At 37.5% G+C, this 22,599-nt stretch overlaps 1 protein-coding gene across 7 annotated transcripts in view; it reads right to left on the bottom strand.

Annotated features, from left to right (window-relative positions):
- Nucleotides 1-22,599, bottom strand: part of RBMS3 (RNA binding motif single stranded interacting protein 3) — a 1,487,986-nt gene that overhangs the window by 224,771 nt on the left and 1,240,616 nt on the right. For all 7 annotated transcript variants that reach the window (XM_073222890.1, XM_073222891.1, XM_037008613.2 and 4 more), the window contains one exon: nucleotides 13,751-13,830. In XM_073222890.1, the coding sequence (XP_073078991.1) occupies nucleotides 13,751-13,830 (80 nt within the window). The remainder of the gene's footprint in view (nucleotides 1-13,750; nucleotides 13,831-22,599) is intronic.

Raw genomic sequence — 22,599 nt, 5'->3', positions numbered from 1 at the left:
ACATATTGCAAACCAACTACCACTGTAGCCATTAACTAATACCTCTTTCAACTGGATCTTTTAGGAGATTTTGGTATCAAAGAGTGAAATTAAACATATACAAAGAATAACAAGAAAAATACTCTACAGGGAGGCAAAATATGTAGAAGGACAAATATGTACAAACTGGAAATGCTTAAGTCTTGAAGTTAAAACAGGAAACCTGAAGACAGAAATTACCTTCTCTGTAGAAGCCAAAGAGTAAAATAATTCCACTGAGTCTGGGATGAATATGTTTCAGTGCCAAATCTGATGAAGGCAGCAAGAGATTCACAATGGAAACAAAACAGCTGGATGAAAATTTTCTGAACGAATAGATGACAAAGGTCGAGGGAGAAGCTCTTGGTGCTACTGAGAAAGGACTTCATTAAGCCATCAGGGAAAACGGGTATAAATATTTATTCAAATGACAGTTCAAATCAGTGTAAAGGTTAATGAATCCATTCTGCTGATGGCACAGGGTGCTACAGTCCCTGTGCACTACAGGGACAGAACCTGCTGGAAGATTTAGGAAAAAAGAAACCTTTGAAAAAGACTAGAGCTGTGTTTTCAAAGGATTTTAATTAGAAAAAGAATATGTATAACTGCAAGTGGTAGAATTCACTGTAATAATCAGCAGGATGTTTGGTGTTCCGATGCATTTGTTTTATATGTATGTATATATTTTTCTTCTTTTAATTTCTATATGCCATTATGTATTTATTTATTTTTCTGGAGACAGGAGTAATGGAAAGTAGAAGGTAGAAAAATAATTTAACCTTTATGAGAAAGAAAACGATTGTTGGACTTTTGAATTTTGTCTTCCACCCCAAAGAAAGCTTTTGATATTTAAATATTTTAAAATTTACAAAGAGGAAGATATTATGCAAAATATCCTTATCTGGAATCATTGTAGTTCCTGGTTCCTGCATTCAGTTTATAAGCATTTACTGATCAAATGCATTATTAGGGAAGAATGAAGACACTGTTGAGGAACTGTGCTGGAATGATGTACTCAGTTTCTTTTGTTTTCTAATTCAATTCAGTGTGTCTATTAAGCATCACCTACGTCCAAATGTTAAGCATTGGAGGAGATAAAGGATTAAAAATGAGTATAATTCTGCCATGCAGTAGGATAAAACAGGTAAACAACAACTGTCACATGAGACTACAAATAGATACCAGGATGGGGGAAGATAATTTAATGCGATGCAGTGAGAGTTAAGAGCAGGATGGCTGGAAGTCAGGAAAGTCTGGACAAAAATGTTGATCTATTTTTGAATAGGATTTCTTTGGGAAATGAAGGTGAAAGGAGATTCTAGACCCTGTGAACGTGAGGTGCAAAGATAATGCCAAGAAATCATTACAAGGTATTTGAGATCCTACGTGTAATTTGCTATGATTTTACCTACAAAATGATACTCTCCATAACATAGGACTATCTTGGTCCTATCAGAAGTGCAACCAGTGATTATGAACCTGGGATTCATCAGAGAAAACTTCAGGTAAATATTTATCTGATGCTATACTCTTTCCAATAGTCCCAAAAAACTGTTGGGCTTCAACCTGGGACCTTTTAATTAACTGGACACCATTCTAGGATGAGACTGGGCAACTATGTGCAATCAGTTTGAAATTGAAGGATGGACTGTGCCTATTTATAGGGGAGACACACCTTCATAGTCTATGTAAAAGCTAATGCCTATCAATGATTGTAGTTCATAGACTTCAACAGTTAAATTATATTTCTACTCAAGAGGGTGGATATTGACTAAATGATTGTCATGCTGCTGACAGATGTTATCAATAATGGTAGTAACCAGAACTTTTCTGGAGCTATACAAAATCTTGTAGTTAATTCTAGCAACACTTTTATAAAGGAGGTATTACAAATATCTGATGGCAACATTTTGTTTGCATGAGGAGCCTGGCAAGAAGTTAAATGACTTGCCCAAGTTTAAAAGTTAAAGAAGAGACAGGACCAAACTCGAATCAAGATCCATCTGCCTCCAAAGAAGATGGTATTCTCTATAACTTATGTTCTCCTACCAATTAAATTCACAGAAGAAAAGGAGTATCCCAGACACAAGGGACAGAAAGCATATCATAAGCCACACAGATGTTGCTTTTTTTCAATAACAGCATACTGATGCATCAAAGTTGCAAAACACTTGTCCTTGGGATGAGAGAAATGAAGAGGCTATTAAAGGATGTAAACAAATATTAAATCATGTCTTTTCAGAATAAATTACAGGAGAAGTTTTATCTTAAATTCTTTCATGCATTACAATGATTTATTGTGGTTAAAATTATAACCAGTTCCTAAGGATGACTAGAGTCCTCTCCTTAGAGATCTTTTATAATAAGTTAAGAGAGTAGGATTTTGGAAATCATGATTTTGGCAATCCACCATAGAAGACTTTACCATTTCTGAAAATTTAAAAAATATATATTTTATATGAACACTAATAGTCTATAGTCTTTTATTAGTTATATTGATTTTATAATACAATAATTATCATTCTTACAGTAGTAGTTGTAATAATTACTACACTAGAGCAGGACCTAGAAGCCTGTATTTAAGATACATTCCACATGGTGACTAGAATTCCATGATGCAGCCCAGCTGTAAGATGAGCATTATACGAAATTAGCAGTGACCAGGATGAATAACCAAACACAGTTCTTACGATGATAGCAGAACTCCTGTGTCATATCTGTGGTTAGCCTTCTGGTTCTTAGATACTAGCCTTAAACTCTCTCTAAATTCTGACAGGCTCACATGCCACTCACAAATTACATAGTTCCATTCCCATAATCCTGGCATACCATACATCTGGTTTCAATAAAACATTCACATGTTCTGTCAAACACTATGCTATTTGCTAATAAAATAATAATGCAAATATTCCGAAGAATAACCGTTGTCTCTTCATTTGAAAAAAAAGCAAGACAAAACATACACTACAGGTTAAGGTAAGTGCATGCTAGTTTCCAAAATGATAGCACTGTAACTCACTTAACAGATACGTATTTCTTAATTCCTCCACTTAACATAGCTTCCTAGGACACATCTAGGTTTTCAAAATAATATCAGACAGATGGAAGATATTCAAAGCTTCCTCTTCATCCTGGCTATTTGCCTTAATCTTTTCTAATGATGATACAAGGGCTTGAGTCTTGAATTTCACTCCTTCAGTGGCATTCAAATTTGTGGGTTTTTTGTTTCTGTTTGTTTAAAAAAATATTTGATATTAATTTTTAACTAAAAAATATCGAGATAAAAAGTTTGTAAAATAATTTAATTATGGAAAGAGCTTTTGCTTACATATATTGTATATATTGATATTTACTATTTAAAAATAAAACATTTCTTAGATGTTTCCTTACTAATTTTTTTGAAGTAGCAATAATTAACCCATTACATGATAACATAAGTGATACATTTTTATTTTAAAAAGTTTTCAAAAACAAAATAAAGGCTAGAGTGGCTTTGTTTTATATTTTTGCAAATCTCCGTAATTTCTGGCTTAATGGAAGACAGGTGGATTCTCATATCAGCTTCTGCATTCAATCTATTGCCACATCACGCATCATGCAGCCTCTGGGAAACTCCACTCTATACTCATGAGAGAATCAGAGTGAAAAAGAAAAATAATATGTCACTATTATGAAAATATTTTGACCTTGCTGACCTCTAGAAAGGATCTCAGAGACCCCTACAGGTCTGTGGAGCACAATTTGACTCAAACACACCATGCCTTCTTAAAGTGACCGCACACCAAAATTCTTAGTGTCAATATTTGACTTCAATGCTTTTGTACTCTAAGAATGTTTGCATTAAAACCCCATTATTTTATATATTAGTACAATTTTGATTCTTTGGCACAGACCTTTATCAAGACATTATGATGAGCCAAATCACACTACCAACCAGTGATCCACTCACTCACAGGACACATGATCACAATTCTATCTACAACTACAAATGTTTTCTCAGCAGCCACACTGTCGATTTTTGCAGAGAATTCTGTTACTGATCAACAGCTGCTACCTTACTTAATGTCTAGTATGTCTATCTCCAGGGAAGTCGGCGAAGCTTTGGAGATAATATAAGTCACACTCAGGGTGCTTTCATCAGGAGCAGAAGAATTGGGATATAGATACTCCAACTATTATTAATCATTGTTTAAGGGCTGTTCCCGTTGGGAATGTAACTTCTTGGACACTTCTGACTTTGACTGTGCATAGACAAGACAAGCTCTTGTAGCCTGAGGGCAGTCCACCTAGAAAGGGGGAAGTAGGTATTGGCTGGTGGAAGTCAAGCACACATCTAGGAGTGCTAACATCTGCTCTAATACCAAACAGCTAGAAATCGATTTAAATTGTTGAGTCTGATTACTTTAGAATATTTCAGTGATTCAACTAGTACAACTGTTGGATGAAAAACTCCAAAATAAGCTCCACTTTCAGTTCAAGAAGAAATGGTTATGTTTTCATATTTATAGCCTCCTAATCTCGCTACAGGGTTGTACTACAGCTTCAGCTGGGCACGTTTTTATGAATTCACTGGAAGTGTTTTGATTAATACAAATTACCTATATGTCTGTTAACACATGATAAGTATCCATAGATACCTCCCTGGATTTTTACTTTGTGTCTCAAAACTGAGCTTTCATACAGGACTCACTCATTTAGAGCTTTAGAACATTTTATTTCCTGGGCCAGCAAGTTAGAGTAAGAACATCATCTATACTTTACATGTAATCATCTAAAACTTCAAGCTGACATTAGCTATAAAACCTCTCTGAGCTCTTCTAAACCCTAATGATTTTTCAATAACAGGCATTACCAAAAGCAAGTTTTAAGACTGAAACCTAAGAGATACATATTTGCATGAATTTAGACTCACCACCGATGTACTTTTCCTGGCATATTTTATGGAACCAGATGGATTGAATTAATATTTGATTTCTTTGAGTCAAAAATAATGTGCTCTGAGATTTAAGGACCCACCCTCAAAGACTCTCTTTCAAGATGTTTAACAATCTTCCATTCTAATATAGCCTTATAAGAAGGTATATATTTTAAAAAATCCTGTAAAATCAAAATAATTGACAAGATAAGTTTCTTTTTCCCCCATTTAACATATAATCAATCCAAGTGATACAAAGAAAATTAAAAATTAGGAGAAACTAGAAAATTTCTCCAAAGGCTGTTTAGTAATATGACTTAGAAGTATTTGGAATGATACTCAGTTGAAATAAATGTTATACTAGTGTATCAGTTTTCTGCTGCGACTGCAACAAATTAACAAAATTTAGGGGCATAAAATGATACAAACTTACTATTGTATAATTCTGTAGTTCAGTAGTCTGACAGATCTCACTGGATTAAAATCATGCCAGTAGGGCTGAGTCCCTTTCTGGAGGCTTTTAGGGAAAAATCCTATTATTTTACCTTTTCAGCTTCCGGGGCCTACCCTCATTCCTCCACGTTCGAGACCAGCCATGGTGGATCAAGTCCTTGTCATACTGCCTTACGCTGATCTCCTCTTCTGTTCCTCTCCTCCACTTTTAAGGCCCCTTTGGTTACATTGTCCTCCCCCCGCCCCCAGTTAATCCAGAACAGTTTCCCTACTTAAATTCAGTATATTAGCAATCTTAATTCCAACTGCAGCCTTATTTCCACTTCGCTATGTAACCTAACATATTCACAAGCAGTGGGGAAGAGGACTTGGAGATCTTTAGGGGACAGGGGGTAATTATTTTGCCTACATAAGTCGATATTTAGTTATTTAACAAATAATTAGTAGTACTCCTTTGTGACAGGCATTTGGTTAGATGTTAAAAATGTAAAATAAACAGCAAGGTAGAATCCTTGCATTTAAAGAGTTTGGCCTAATTGTTTAAGAGTAAAGAGAAAGATAAACATCAATTTTTTTCTTAGAAACGTACAATTTAATGCAACAAATGTGTCTTTGAAATATATGAAGTCTTACAAAAAGATAAGCATGCTAATTTCTTATGAAAGGTTTCTTTAACTGTACTGAAAAATGACTGAAATAATAGTAAACTAATTGACTTATTCACAGGCTTAAAGAAGAAATCAGAGGAAACAGTTATAAAATAAACAAATGATGGCTGCTTCCGAGTTTGCCTCAGGAGTGTTTTCATTCATATTTCTTTTAAGATATTTTCTTAAATTTTGCAGAGTTTCCATTCTAAAAAAATCATATCATAAATAATGAGTTGTGTGCACGGCAGGCTTCTTGATGGTTACAGGGAGAGAGCAGCAACATTTAGCTGAGGATGCTATCCACTTTTCCAAAAATTGGCTAAAATGGGTTTTTAAATCAATCCTTTCAAGCAAGATTCTAGATCTGGAAATGCACTAAGCACTTAATTATTCAGAGCTTGGTTTCTATGGCTTATGTCTTAATTGGTCTTAAGCCACTCAACCCTCTTTGCTTGCTAATCGGACTCATTCAGACAGACACTAAGTGCTTTAACTACTCATTAGTGATACTGACAGCAGGCAAAGCCCAACAGTCTTAGAAATAAAACTGAGGATTTTATAATTTATTTTGTAAGTTTTTTTTTTCTTGTGGATTCTTCAATGCAGAAATTTTTGATGATCTGAACAGAGCTATTATTTTAGAAATAATAGATTGTTTTAAAAAGTGCAGCAAAGTGGAAACTCCAGACAAATTCTGCTACTACTCATTAGCGCTTATACATAATTATAGAAAATCTATGTTCGGCAAAGACTATTGACCATGCCAGATTGATCAACCACTACAGATTTTATTATGTTATTGTAAGAATAATGAGCCAATGTTGTATTTCCAGGCAGAGAGAAGCAACGTTCTGCCAAAAGGGTCAAAAACAGACAAAGAAATTTTTTTTTCTGTTTATTCTAAAAATACTCACATTTTTACATGAAGAGAAAAAAATACATACAGGTGAAAGTGTCTAACAACAAAATGTCAGATCTACACATAATTTCAGTATGAATTAGTCAAGGACATTTGCCAATCAGAAAACGATCCATCGTTGCACCCTCTGGAATAAATTCTCTAACAGTTAGACATTTAGGATAATGCCTGAAAAAGCAGTGGTGGAAAAAGTAGGCTTTTCAAAAAGTAGCTAGACTCTTTCTCAATTGAGTTGTTTCTTTTTTTGTAGATATTTAGCTTTCATTCTCCCTCTGGATATTTAGATACACAAATGTCTTACAGAGAAGTTTTGTCAAAAATTAAGAAAACATTAAAGTTTTCTCTCAATGTTTTCCTCCAAATTTGATGATAACATAGGAGCTGTGTATTCCCCATACACCCTCAGGAAGTTCATTAAAAGCAAATATAACTATGAGGGTTATTCAAGTCATGGAATCATGTTCCAACTCCAAAGAATATTTATTGAGGATATACCCTGAGCTAAGCAATAGCCCCAAAAGTAACAAAAATGTGAAATAAAACAAAACAAAGCCACCCTGGCTTGGAAAACTCAGAATCAAACAAATAAACAAAAAATAACCTGAGTACTGTTCACACTTCCTGACCTGCTCCTATGAAGATTAGAACTTCAAGGAAATCAAGGGAAGTGTTTATAGTATTGGTGAAAAACTTCCAACATTCTAACCAGAAGCATGCAGTTGTTCAGCTGACGATCATCACTTCACTTCAGCCAGCTGCAGGTGTCCACACTCCCCACTCGTTATCCACTTCCGCCACGCTACAGGCACTGAAGACCAAGGCCTCACAAATTCTTTTCACTGTGACGGTGCTTTCCTATGCCTGCTCTTCACCTTCACTTGGCTGACGTTAGGACTGTTTCCTAGTCCCTCATTCCCTCCCCATTTTCATGTACGACCCAGCTCTTTCTGTCCTCCATCGCTCTAAGGTGAGCTATGCCTCTGGTGGCACTCTGCCCTTATCTTCCTCCACACCTCCCTTGCTAATTGTACACCCTACCACCTGTCTAGTAACACCATGATTTGCCTTTATTATCCCTAATATGTGGTTCTAAGGGCTGCTGTGAAAAAAAGAAAAACTCATGAAAACAGTATATATGGTCCATGAAATTCACTCCACTACTTGAGCGGTGTCTGCCTTTCTCTATGGCCAGAACATAGGTCCCCACCCAAATTCTTGGAACACCCCCTTTATTTGAGTCCCCCCAAATCAGAGCCTGGCACAGGTAGTTCAGTTGGGAGCTGATGCCGGGAAGCAGATAGAATAGAGAAGGAAAACAAAGGCAGGGAAGAAAAAAAAGCCAATAAAAGGTTGCTTGAACTTGTTAACTTTGTGGGTAACCCTCCAGGAGCCCTTTCGAATGTGACTCAGAATTGTCCCCCCAAAGGGTGAGTCTCAAATCTTACCCACTGATTCCCATGCCCCAGTGATGGAGGGATAAATCCCCAAAGCTTGCAGAAAACCTAGGTTAGGTTGAGTGAACTTTAACAGATTTTTGCCATGAGGTAGAAAAGTGAAGAGCCTTGGTGGGTGCTTGCTGTGGGATGCTGACAGGTGCCTGGACACTGCCCATCTCACCTGCAGCTGCAATCCCAGGTGGGAGGTAGGGAGTAGCTTGGGGCACAAAACCCATTCCAGTCATTTCTAATCTCCTGCAGATGATCACTTCCGCCTCCTCTATCAGGCTTCTCATTTTCCAGGTTAGAGATGTAATCATCTCACGGTACCAGGTGTGACTCCACTGAAAGGTTGAGAAGTGACTGAATAAGCCCACGTCCGTAGAATTCATACCGACTCTAAGACTCTTTGGACCATGACAATGCCAGTTGGCTCAGTGAAGTTCACTAAACATATTCTAACAGTGTTTCATCAGGAAATAACTATGTGGGTGGAGCACAGAAATCATCACTGATGTTAAAGATGAGAGCCTTCTCAGAAGGCAGCTCTTCAGTATTGCAAAAACCCTCTTATAAATGAGAAATCTAAACTGATACCTGGTTGGGGGTGGTAGTGTTTTCCAAGTTCATTATGCAAGAGATGTTTTAGTCTCACCAAGATGAAAAACTCAAGAGTTAGGCAATGCCTGGCTTAAGTAGAACCATAAAGATACATTTTTACTAAACTATATATCAACTCTGTATTTTTCCTCTTTGCTGCCTTTTACTCAGCCATTGTTGCATTTGTGGGCTTAATAGACTGCTACCGCTGAGGAAACACTGTGAGAGTGTGCAACATTTTCCACTGATAAAAATTTGTATGTCTATTGCTCAGTTACTCAGAATTATGAAACATGCCCTTTAATTAAGTTTTAATTTAAGTATACTGTTGATATTTTACTCTGGAGGAAGTTCTCAAAAACTAACAGCATTTCTTCTCTTCATTTTCTTTGAAAAAAATGAGATTTTAAATATTTTTACTCACATGTTCCCATGAAGTATACATATATATCCACAATCACACACATTTTTTAAATTTCCACAAACACACAAGAGTAAGATAATATGCCAAAGCATCCAGAAGGCACACTGCTTTATTTATTAGAAAAATATGATTCCTCTGTCACTTCATTATTGGTTCAAATTTCTGTGGATCACAGATTTGTTAAAATTAAAAAGGCCCCAGAATATGGTGTGTTCTATCTTAACTGTTCCTTACTTCTTGGATTTCAATTGGAATTAGAAATAATTAATTACCTAAAGAGTAAGAAAACCAAAGTAAAAGTGGGTTATTCCATTTTCTTCTGCAAAGACTGCTTCACTGATAGGAACATGTGCTTACAAGCATAAGTCTAGTTTGAGAGCAAAATGTGATTTATTTTTCTACAAACTAGCCTGCATGTTCTGTTCATCAATACGTGTCCTTACATGTGGAAGCCTTTCCACATAGTGTATCACTCTGCTCTGGGGGCTCTTTGAAAGTGAGTCTTTCAAGTTCATGCCCTACAGATTCCTGAAGTGTCTGGGAACTTACCCTTTGCTTTTGATAGAGGCTTGAAAATGAAACGCTTTGGGACTGTGCGATATTGCTGTGCAATTCATTATGGGACAAAGAAATGTCTGGGGTTAGGCAGAGAAGCAACTAATGATCCTTCATTTTGTCCAGAAAACATCAAGATCGATATGTGGGACATGCAACATTTATGGAACACTGTTTTCTTTTCCCTCAAGGGAAGGAAGAAAATATGGATGATCTCTTTCTGCAGATGGCTACAATGATTGACACCATTTAACACACGACTTAGGCCTCTCCTTCCCACCTGCTTGCAGCACCTCCAACTGCCCGGTGTTTGTTAATTTCCTGTAGCATATGTACCAGAATTCAAATACTTTGATTCTGGGTACATATTTATTGGTCCACATAACCAAAATCTGGGGATAATTTCATTATCCAAAGTGAATGCAGCTAGTTCTGAGAAGCTCAAATAGACATCAACAATCCATGATGGATTCATTAAAATTAGATCTCTTATAAACAAATAGTAGGAGCCCAGAGAGGGAAAACATGAGCTAAAAGAAGATACCTACCAATTCTCCTTCCGACTCACATAATCTGTCAGGAATCAAAACTAAATACCATCATGAATCCTATTTTATGAGTACATTGTCCCTAGAAGACTGTAACCAAAATAGAAGCAACATAAATGTGGTCAAAGTTATACTTCCTTGCAAATATCCATACCTATGATGTTTTTAGAATTTGAAATTCAAATCCATGTCAAAGTTTAAGGTTGAAGTGTTTCGTTTTGTTTTGTTTTCCTTGTTCTTTCACAGAAATGACACAATAGGGGATTTGGAAGCTAGATGATCTCAGGAAAATAATGAACTTAGCAAGTCCTCTATGAGGAATCATTGTCAAGAGTTTCAGAAACCAAAATGGCACTGTATATTTGCTCTATGACATGTGCACATTTCTCCATGTTGTCCCTAAATGGAGAAGTTAAGAATGTGATTTTGATAGCAATTGTTCCCTGCTTGCGCAGGGTAACGCTGGGAGCAGGGCTGTGGTATGAGAAAAAGATTGACTTAACGTAGAGTCTTTTCAAAAGCTTTGTTGGGTCCTGCGAATCTCAGAGCATTATGGGGTCATTGTGGGCCCCTCAATCACACCACCTGAAAGCATTACACTGAAACCATCAATGTGAGTTCTGCAAAACCATAAACTTCTGAATTTGAAGGTGCCAAATCTTGATAATATGGAACACTGAAATTTTTATGATATTTTGAGCTCTATTTTAGGTGCAAGTGGGTCAGATCAATTATAGTTGGTTTTAATTGGGACACCACAAACAGGAACAGTCTCTCGAAAGCTATATTAGTATTGAAAATGTTAGAAAACTGGTCACTTCTTTCAAAAACATTAAAAGAATAACTTCCAATCTGACATGGCTCATAGTGACATTCCACCTACAGCCTCTAAGATGGAATAGAAAATTGCATTAAGATACGACTTCATGAAAATTAGATTTCAACCATAGGCAACGATGACCAATAGGCAAACAGCGTAAACCCAATTTTGATTACAGCTGTCCTGATTGCATTCAGACAGGGCATTTCACTACTGGGCCTTCCAAAACACTCACACTTTGCACTATGTCCTTTTTCTTACATATCAAATTTAAATATAAAAGATCAAGTATCTTCTGTTATCTTTTGGAGACTTTATTACACTCTATTTGACTTGCAATGCATAACCAGAAAATTCAAGTTCTCATGATGATCAATATCATATATTGAATTCTGTTACGTTGAGTGCAAATCTCAGAAGCAGAAAGTTGTATCTCTTAAGAGTTTTCTAATTGAGCATAATTATTTGGCCTCTCATGTTCCCACAAGATAAAAAGTGAGTAAGAAGCTCATAACCAAGTTCTTGCTATTCACAATGTTTCCATTGGGTGTAGCTATGATATTAGATAGGTTGATATCACAGCCTGCATATTCAGGAAGGATGCCCAGACATTTGGGAATTTATACTGACTATCTTGAGCATTAAATTGTATTAGTCAGCTGTATGGTCTATGGGGAAAACCAAACAAAACAGACTTAAGTCAATCAAGTCAAGAAGGGTTTTCTGAAAGGAAGAGAACTAAAAAACTGAGACTTTTATTAAAACTTGAACTTAATAAGCCATCATTTCTATAAAATTTGCTCATTTTTAATTTTTAATTTTTTTTAAGTAACCATATAATCCATACCAAGTTTGAACGCCTTCTGTATGTACAGGCATGTTCGGTAAAATGGGATAAATAAGGGGAAAACCCTCTCAAAAGCAACTACTTTTTTCAACAGGGGGTCTGACTGGAGTGTCTTAAAGTCTTTTTTATGCTAAAAGGAAAAAAAAGTATTTCTTTTAAAATGCAAGGGCAGCTTACATGCTGAGATGAAAACTGCTAACTCTTTTCTTAACAACACCATATGTCTCCAATTGGATCATAATGTGATCAGTTCTCAAGGGAATGTTAGGCATGGATGCTAACCAAATCAAGCCACAGGCTTCTCTGTGTGCGGAATCTCTGATTAACCAGAGGTGCTACTCTGGGTTTTCCAGATCATCCGAGTGTCGTCGTAAAGGGCCTTTTCTCCCTTCCCGACATCCTTCCCAAAGCAACCAAGTCATAAAGGACCCTGGCTCTCTACAAAAGTTTTTCTCTTTTTGTTCAGACTTTCTCTCTATAATCTCAATATATTTTAAGGAACTGAAATGCTCAATCCCTGAACTCTTGAACCATGGGTTTTAAATAGGAGAGCCATTACATAGCAAACACTATCGAGATCCAGCTTAAAAAGATCAAAAGGAAAACTATAATAAGACTGAAGAAGTCACATTTTCCCCAGAGAATCACCAACATAGATACATCGCCAAATAAACCAACATGCAATAGTCAGATATTTTATCTGCCCACTGTATTGTAATTCTTCCTTAGAAGAATTTCATTCAATCTTTAATATTTTTAAGCATGAGTAAGATGTATTTTTAAAATTATTCACCTAATATTAAATACTTTCAACATATACTACCACCACATTAATACCAAGTTGAGGTAGTTCTAGCTTAAGACCTGACACGTGATAGATTCAATTCTTTTATGCTGAACGTAATTCTTAATAGCATAAAGTTATATAATCTTATAATGTATGTAAAATCTTAAGAAACTTGCTTTGGGAAATGTGAAATGCCCTGGGACAGTCTAGACTGTAGCTTCTCAAACTACCTTTGATGAATGGACATATTTTTTTAAGTCAGTATGTTAGTAAATTATATTTTTATAAAATATGAAATTATGCACTACAGATTTCATGGCAATGACAAATTTCTGTAAGTTTTCTAAATGCTTTCTGTCCTCTACTTATCATGGATTGGTGAGAACTGTTTGGAAACTGGCATCAGTCTGTGGATTCCACTGTGAATATTGCTGTTTAGATATTTTTTTTATGAATTAGAAATCAAGATTCCAATATTGGCAGGTGTCATAAGCTTCCTTCACTTCAAGCGCATTTTTAACTCCTGTTTGCTATATAGTTGTTTTAATTCATATTAGGGAATTAGCAGCAGAGACTCCTAAGAAAGGCCAAAGAAGAATCACCAAGGAGCTTTGGGTAGTTCTGAGAAAGATCAGCTTCTACCTAGTATTAAAAAATATATAATTATACAAGCAAACTTTTCCCTCCCATTGAGCAGCCCAGGACCTTACCATGTACTCATTCTAGTAACAGCCATAAGCCTAGACACTACTAAATGGTTCCTGAATGTATTTCTTACCTGGAATGCCTGGGGGTGTTTTCAGATATTTTCCATTAAAATGTTGAATTACCACTTCACATTTTTCAGTAGACTCCATTCTGGAAAAAGAAGTAAACAGGGGATCATACACTTTCATGAAGTTGGGCATAGTCAGGAAAGGTAGAATGAAAAAGTAAAAGGAAACTAGGAAAGCCACTAAAGAACTTGATGTTAGAATTTTCCCAGATTTCTCAACTGTTGCCATGACCACCATGGCTAGGCCAATAGAGCATCACAAACTCATTTGCCAAGAGTATCACATACTGTATTTACTGTGAGCTGAGTGCTCACCCAGAGGTAATACTGAAGCATTATCTCATTTAATCTGTGTGAAGTTTGGTGATAGAAAGTCCTCAGTAAACATCTGTTGACTGTCTGAATCAGCAAACCTGAAAAGCAGGTCTCTTTACTGCTCTACATCCCAGCGAAGGCTCCCAGTCTCAGGAAGATGAACGGCCTTGCCGGTAAGTGGCAGAGTTGGGATTTTAACTGAGGCCTGTCCTGACACCAAAGCTGCTGTATTGTAGCTACTCAGCTATAAAATGCCGAGGATCTCTGCAAAACAAGCTAAGGAGATGTGCTCTATTTCAACTGCTTGAAGCCTAAAGGAACGGTTAGCACACTACCGGTGTCATTATAACAACTTTCATTAGAAAACCCACTGGGGTCCCAAATGTGAGGGAACAGAAATACACAAACCTCAGGTCCTAAGTTTTCTTAATTTTGAATTTTGGACAATCGTTTACTTTTTCATATTAGATAGCAACATTTCTATACTGAGTTTCTTGTGCTAGATTTTGGCATCTCACCTACTAACTGATGAACAAAGATTTTGAGGCAACCATAACGTCGATATTGGCAGTGTTGACATATCCTGAGTAGGATCAGCAACACTTTCTAACTAATTAGCTATATCTGGCCTTTATTATTTTATAAGACTGTATGGGAAAGATGAAAATCAAAGCGTTGATAATGATTAAAGGAAACTAAGTCCCATCAACAATATACTGGAGGCAAAAATGAGTTTAAGAAACAGCACACATATGACATATGAAAGAACGTATATGAATGTGTGAAGCTTATCTAAAAGGCAAAGTATACTTCAGGGCTTTCTGCTGTGTTATTAATATGTGCTTTCTTGGAATGGAGCCCTTTGACCCAGATTTTAATACTTTCCTACATCTAAATTTTATGTCTGTTCTCAGGATCATATTACATGACCATATTACATGCAGAGGAAGTAAGGAAGAATATGTAAACAAATGCCAAGTAAGTAATACAGTTATTATAGCTACAGAAATTCAAATGCGAGAGGGATTCCAGCACCCAGGGAAATGCTGAGAAGTGGGCACAGATGGTCAGAAGGGTCCCTGGAGAAATAATTAGGGCAGGTGAGGGGGCCCATGTCCTTTCAGACAGGGTGGAGTGAGCAGACCACTTCGGCAGGAGTATAAGGTTCACGTGGAGAAACTCTTGGAGATAAACCGAGAAATGCAGACAAGGGCATCTCAACTATCAGGTTCAAGTATTTCAAGGTAGTATGAGAAACACATTCCATTTATCATGCTGTAATTATTTTATGACTAAAATTTTTAAAAATGTCTTGACTGATGAACATTCTTCTGAGACATGGGATGGACACACATTTTTCTCAGATTGATACATGTGGGGAATCTCTACATACCAAGCAGGACTGACTTCCTGGGCTACAGACCTGTATGGAACCACACAGCTGAACACTTAAAATAAGTCTTCCCTCTGTTTCAACTCTACTGTCACCATCTTGAAATTCTTCATAACTTTCTAACAAGGAGCTCTGCATTTTTATCTTTCACTGGATCCTTCAAGTTACCTAGCTAGTCCTACTATGACAAGAAAGGGTAGGAAACTAATTGGACTAATTTGGAAGTGCAGGAAATTAATAGGTTAGTATTCATTAATCAAATAGCCCAAATAGACCCGCACATGTGTTATTTTGAAGAATACTTAAAAATGAATCAATGTTACGTCCAAATGAAACTCTTTAAGCTTAATAATATGCAATGTTTTATGAGATACATGCAATAAAATGCACACATCTTAGTGTACAGCTCAATGAATTTTGACAAGTATATACATTCATGTAACCATCACTCAAATCAGTGTGCCAAGCATTATCACTAATTTTTCCCCTTTCACCTATTTCACCCATCCCCCCACCTCCCCTTCTCTACTCTGATCTCAACCACCAGTCTGATCTCTGTGTCTCTGAGTCTATTTCTGTTTTGGCTGTTCATCTGAAATTTTAATAAACAAAAATAAAAACAAAGATAGCATTTTGTTCACTGCCTAATCATAAATTCCTCCAAATCAGAAAATTATTTGGATTAGGAAGGTAAGATGAATCCTTCTCTACTCCAAATATTTAGGAGTAACTAGGTACAATATTCCTAATTCCTTTTAATTTTTTCTGTTGGAGTCCTGAAGACTAAGTCTTCTAACTGTTAATTTAATTAATTTATTTATCATTTTGAAGTAGGAAAGTTCCACTTCTAGAAACAAAGGAATTCTAATTCTGCTCTTTCTCTCTTCCCACAGGATCTACTGTCTATTGTCTCTTAGGGAAAATAATCTTCCCTCCTAGCAGAGACATGAATGGGAGAAGAAATGTAAGCCCTTAATTACTACAGATGTTACTTTATGGAATTTTTATTCCAGGAGAGCTACAGAATGAAAAGCTTATGCCCCAGAGCCCCCTCCCTGTTCAATGTCTCTCTGGGTACTCATCTTAAGATAAAAGGCAGTTAAGAGTCTAAAGCTTGCTTGAGAGAATCCTACAAATCAAATCCTTTTTCTTTGTTTGAAATTGGCATGGAATTCTAAATGAAGACCAAAGCTAGAAAGGGCTAGTGTGCGTACGTGCGTGCGTGTGTGTGTGTGTGTGTGTTTGCGCGCGCTTCTTGATTCTACATAATGTGTTTTAGGGAATACAGAGGAAGCTAAAGTAGAAAATCAGGTGGCTAACCTACTCTACCCACCTAAAATATTTTTGTTCTGGTTTAAAAGCCTGAAGTCTTCCCTTTTGGATTCTGAGTATAATCATCTTCTTACGACTGTTTTACAGCCGTATCAAGCTGGAGAGGGGCTGTTTATAGGAACACAAAGACAGCAGCATAGATTGTTCACTTTGGCGTCATTCAGATTTAACTAAGTGAATGTCGGCAGTGAGTCTTTAGAGACTCTTGTCTCTGAAAGAGTAAATGCAATAAAAGTCTGTTTTCTGTAGCTGTCGGCGCTTACTGTCAAACCATGTTACGCTGCACACCCAGCAGTAACAATTTCATTTCTGTGCGCGGGGCATATTTTAACAAGGCAAACCAGTCCCAGCAAAGACGGCAACACAGAAGCTGCCAAAAGGAAAGGCTGAGTTCCTCATGCACTTTACGTGGGGACAGAACAAAAGTGAGACCCACGGAGCTTTGGGAGGTAAGAGAGTGCATTTAAATAGCCACCTTAGGAAGAAAGTGCCCCTTCTCTTCTCAAGTTTCACAATTAACCACTTGGAAATGCCAGCTTAAGCTATCTGCAATCTGGCCCACGCTTCAGTTGAAATTGACACTAGCATTATCAAGTGGGTCTGAAAAGACTGCATGCCAGACAAAGCAGACTTGACATGTCCCTTTCAGATGGGCCACTGAATCACTACAATGGCATCTATTCTTCCTAGGCAATACCTGAACCCCTGGAGCCCCTTGGAACAGCTCATGTGCCAGGCCAGCCATTCACCCAAAGATACATTAATTAGGTTCTTACAAGGCTCCGATCTTTGTGTAAAGCTTCAGGGTTTTCTGTTAGGTCTGATGTTTAAATATAAATACACATTAGAGGTCCCAGTTGACATTCTTTCTTGTCTCGGTGCCTAGGTACCTGGCTTCAGTCATTCAAAACACACAGACTTGTGATTTTGTGATTTAATTATTATTATGTTTTAAAAAACAGCTACTAAGGAGAGAGAGTTTCATAGCCAATACACTTCCCACAGGCAAATTACATCGGACAAACACCTGATATATACTAGCAGAATGAACTGGGTCAGACTTAACACCCAGAAGTGGAGAGGTATGTTGCAAACCATCTGCAGACAACCTACGTCGCCTCAATAAGAGAATCTCTCAGTTTATGATCTTAAAGCAATAACCATTATTGACCATGTACTTAAAACAAATCCACCCTGTCATGTATTATGATTAATTAGAGATTTCCACTATTGGGAAATTGTTGCGGTTTTGTAATCATGGGCTCAGCACAAATTATTGGCAACTTAAAATATCCAACATTTCAAGCCAGTCATCTGCACTTCCGGTAAGATTTACCCAAAGGGACAACATGAAAAGATTTTTTTTAAGTACTAAAATGTGTACTCTTTCTGACATTTTAAAAACAAATTAATGTCATTTACTTCTTAACCCATTATAATGGAAAGAATAATAGTGAGTCCCAGAAACAAAGATGAGTGAATGAGTTGAATTTCCTTCCTAATTTTTGCAATTTTTGGTTTTCTGCCAAGGACTTGGTATTCTTAGGCTATGAATGTCATGTATGCCGAAGTGTGAAGCAGAGTGGCCTCTCTCTCTGCCATCTCCCTTTGCAAAAACCCAGACATTTGGGCAGTAAATTCATCAGCATTACAACATATTCCTCCTAAGAAATGGAAATACGGACAAGATTTGACTAATGAAAACCCACTCCAGAATTTTAGAATCACATCATTTCAGGACTAGAAATAGCCTCAGATATCAGCTGCTACACTGTACAAATAAATGACAAATAAGCTGACATAAATAGGCTGCACTAGCTTCCCTAAAGACTAGTTCAGTGGATGAACCTGGAGTAGAACCTTTGCCTCTTGACTCTCAGTTCAGATGGTTTATTTGGCAGAGATGGAGCCCCATTGCTGGCCTCAAGTCCTCCCACCTGACTTCATGTACTGATCTACTCATCTCTGTTCTGAAGCTGGATCCTACCATCTCCATTTTACACCACCACTATTAACTAGAGCAGTTGTTCTAAAAAATGGAGATATACCCTGACATGAAGTGGCTATAAGGGCACTTGACCTCTATGGCATGAGATCTGCATGGTCTTTCTAAAAATCTATATCCATTATATGGATCCTATCAAGAGAAAAATATCAGACAAACCCAGATCTGGAGACATTCTCCAGGGTACCTGGTTAGTACGACTCAGGAAAAACAAGGAAAGTCTGGGAAAATGTCACAGACCAGAGCAGATTGATGAGACACGGCAAAATGCAAAAATGATACCCTGGATTGGATCCTGGAGCAGAAAGAGGATATCAGTGTAAAACTTGTTGAAATCCAAATAAAGTCTGGAATTTAATGGTAATCACTAATATCAGCTGCTTTTGACAAAGCACCATAGTAATGCAAGGTATAAACAATAGGGCAAACTGGGTGTGGGTATATGGAACACTTTATTTATCTTTGTAATTTTTCTGTACAACCAAATGCATTTCAAAATAGAAAGTTCATTAGAAAAATGAGTGTACATTGAAATTATCAGGAAATTACTTTTAAAACTATCTGGGCCCCAGCCCAAGAGATTCTGACTTAATTGTTTTGGCATGAAGTCCAGGCACATATTTCTCAAAATTACCCAGGTGATCCAGTGTGCAGCCAGGACTGCAAACCACTACTCTGGAGTCCTATGTCAGATGTCCCAAACTGGAACCCATAAGCCAAATCCAGTCTTTAACTATGTTTCGTTTGGGCTGCACAATGGTTTTGGAAAATTTGATATGGTTGCCAACATTTAAAGATTAGGAGCCTTCACATAAAAATTTGAATTTCCGATTCCTCTTGAATGTGCTGGGAAGGCTAGGTACCCACAGAGGGCAGAGAAGCTCTGAGCCACTTCTCCTGACCCCATACCTTGCATGTCTTCTAGCTATTCCAGAGTTACATCCTTTCTTATATGCTGGGAAATGTAAGTAAAATGTTTTTGTGAGTTCTGTGGGTTGTTCTTGTGAAATATCAAACCCGACACAGGGCAAGGAAACCCCTGCATTTGTGGGTCACTGGGTAGAAGTGTGGGTAGCCTGGACATCGCACTTCTGGCTGGTGTCTGAAGTGAGGACAGTCTTTTGAGACGGAGTCCCTAAACCTGTGGGGTCTGTACTAACTCCGGGTAGTATTAGAATTGCACTGAATTCTTGGACACTCAGTTGATGTCAGAGAATTGGTGTTAAAAAACAACATATATTTGGTGTGAGAAAAACCCACACATTTGGTCTCAGAATTGATGTAAGAACAAAAGGTGTCATAGCAACTATGGCCTAGAGTTGAGCAGTTGCTTTCTTTAAACAGAACCAGTTTGCCATTATTCCTACCAACCTGTACCAATCGCCAAACCTAACATAAAATTAGCAGATGTTAGTTAGAGCTGATCTCAGTTTTTTCTTCCTCTTCTTCTTATTTTTTACCATAATGGAGTTGGGAGAAAAGAAACATACTTAATTTATCCATGTCCTGGTGGTTTCTAGTTACCTCTCTATACGTTTTCTCTGCTATGTTGTATGTGTCAATGAAGGGATCCCTCTATGGACTGTATCATCTTAGCTCCCATATCTGATGGCTTTTTTCATTGTGCTTAGCCACTGGGGGCCTGGTGGGAGCAGAGACATCCGACCAGTCCTTCCTCTTTCTGCATTGGTACTGTGCCTCTCTGGCAGGGGTTGCATGTCTCTGTCACCAGCTCCTGCAGGTGGCCGCTCTTCCAAGGCTCTGGGACTCCCTGACTCTGGGAGGCCTCTTCCACTGGCCTTTGGCTCTTAGGTGCTTGAGGCCACCTTCTTTTGGTTGTCTCTGGATATCTCAACATCTATTTGTCAGTTTCAATAACTCTGTACACACTTTTATAAATACCACTTCAATCTAGTCTCTTCAGTTGAATCACTTGGAGTGAAATTCTGCTTGCAGCCAGCACCCTGATGGCTACATCATAAAACTATCAACAGTTGAGGAACAAAATTATCTCAGAGGCTGTATGTTTCATGAAAAATGTAAGGAAAACAACAACAAGATTTCTTACACTCACTTTGGGAACCTCATCTCACTCAAGTCACCTGCCTACCCCTGGCTGATAACCGTGGCTATATGCATCATCATCTACTCTTTTAACTATAGATTAATGTTTTCAAAAGGAATTTTGGGCAGAAATGGAAGAAAATTAAATTACGAAAATTACAACCGAGATAAAAGAGGAATCAATAAGAAGAGCATGTTCAGGTCTAGAAAAATTCTGCCATTATAAATGCCACTGAAAGGCATTATCACTTTTAATCAGTCTCTTTGAGCTGCAGCCATATTTCATTCCTAGAGATTACCATCTATTCAATCTCTTTTCTTTCCTCTGTGATATAACAATTTTGCTTTTTTTCTGTTTCCAACACATGTCAAGCTTGGCTCCCCCTGAGGTCCCCTACTCCCTTTTTCCTGTGCCAGGTTTCCCTCTCCAACCTCACCAAGAGACTCTCCTTCTGGTTCTTTCTTATCGGTTGCATCTTGGTTAAATGCTCTCTCCTCAGAGTGCTTTTCTGTCCCTGACCTCAGCCTCTCATTCTGCCCTGCTCTCTATTGCACCCTTATGTTTTATTTTGTTTCCATAACTCTTTAATATTGGACATTATTTGATATTTTATTATTTGTTCGATTACATTTTTGTCTCCTCAGTCCAAGAGAATGTCAGTCCATGAGAGCAGGTATTTTTATGTGTGTGTGCACACCTCTGTGTTACTGTATCTTGAACAATTTCTGGCACATGAGTACAGCCCAAGACACATTTATTGGCTGAACTGAATGAGGGGATAAATACATTTTACATATCAGGAAAGGAGGCTCAGAAAGTTCAAGTAATTGTTCCAAGAACACAGAGAGGAAGTACAGAACTAAGATGCCAGCTAAGTTATTTGTGACACACAAAGCCATATGGGTAACCACTTGGATACAGCCAGTGGGTGGGTTGGTACAACACACAGAAAGCTGCAAGATACTAAGTAAAAGAGGCTAACACTTGTTGTCCAAACAACATCTCCCAGTTTTTCCTCTTTATTGGCTGGAAGCAGACAACCTACCCAAAATCCCCGCAGCATTCAGATGGCCCAAGAGTCCCCATCATGCTTTGTGTTTTGGAGAAGATGCAGGGCAAAGAGGTCCTATAGCCATGGAATGTGTTCCAATCCCAAGGCAGCAAAATTCTCCAATTTCAGTTTCACAAGGGTAAATTACCAGAACTCTCCTCCCACCACATGTCTGTGTGCCCTACTGGCAACCCACAGAGAACAGTCTTTGGAATCCAGTCATTTCAATTATAAAATAATAAAACAAGAAAGTATATATCTACATTTTTATAAAGGCATCTATGCAGCAAGATTGAGTACAGGGATTTGAAAACAATATAGTATTAGATGCAATTTAAGTCATTTGTTTGGTTGGGTGATTTGGTTGCTTTGGGTTTTGAAATCCAGATCTCCTACTACACGGAAAAGTTCTACCTTCTCTAGCTAAGACCACAATGTCCTGATGGTAAAAGAAAAAGAGTCAATATGGAGAAACAAAGATAAATGAAGAGACGCACAAAACACAAACAAAGATAAAGAAGCCACAGGGTAGACCAGGAGTTTATTCTCCAGTGCGTTCCATCTGCTGGCAACCGGTGGAGGAATTAAAGGTACCAAAGGAATAGCAGCCCTTCCTCTCTTCGGTCTCAGCAAACAGAATAGTAACCTGTTTCTGCACAAACACAGCTGTAGTTTGGAGATTACTAATCAC

This window comes from Manis javanica, chromosome 15, assembly GCF_040802235.1.
Source record: "Manis javanica isolate MJ-LG chromosome 15, MJ_LKY, whole genome shotgun sequence".
NCBI lineage: Eukaryota > Metazoa > Chordata > Mammalia > Pholidota > Manidae > Manis > Manis javanica.
The sequence above is the reverse complement of the archived record's forward strand: the minus strand, read 5'-3'. Positions and strand labels throughout refer to the sequence as shown.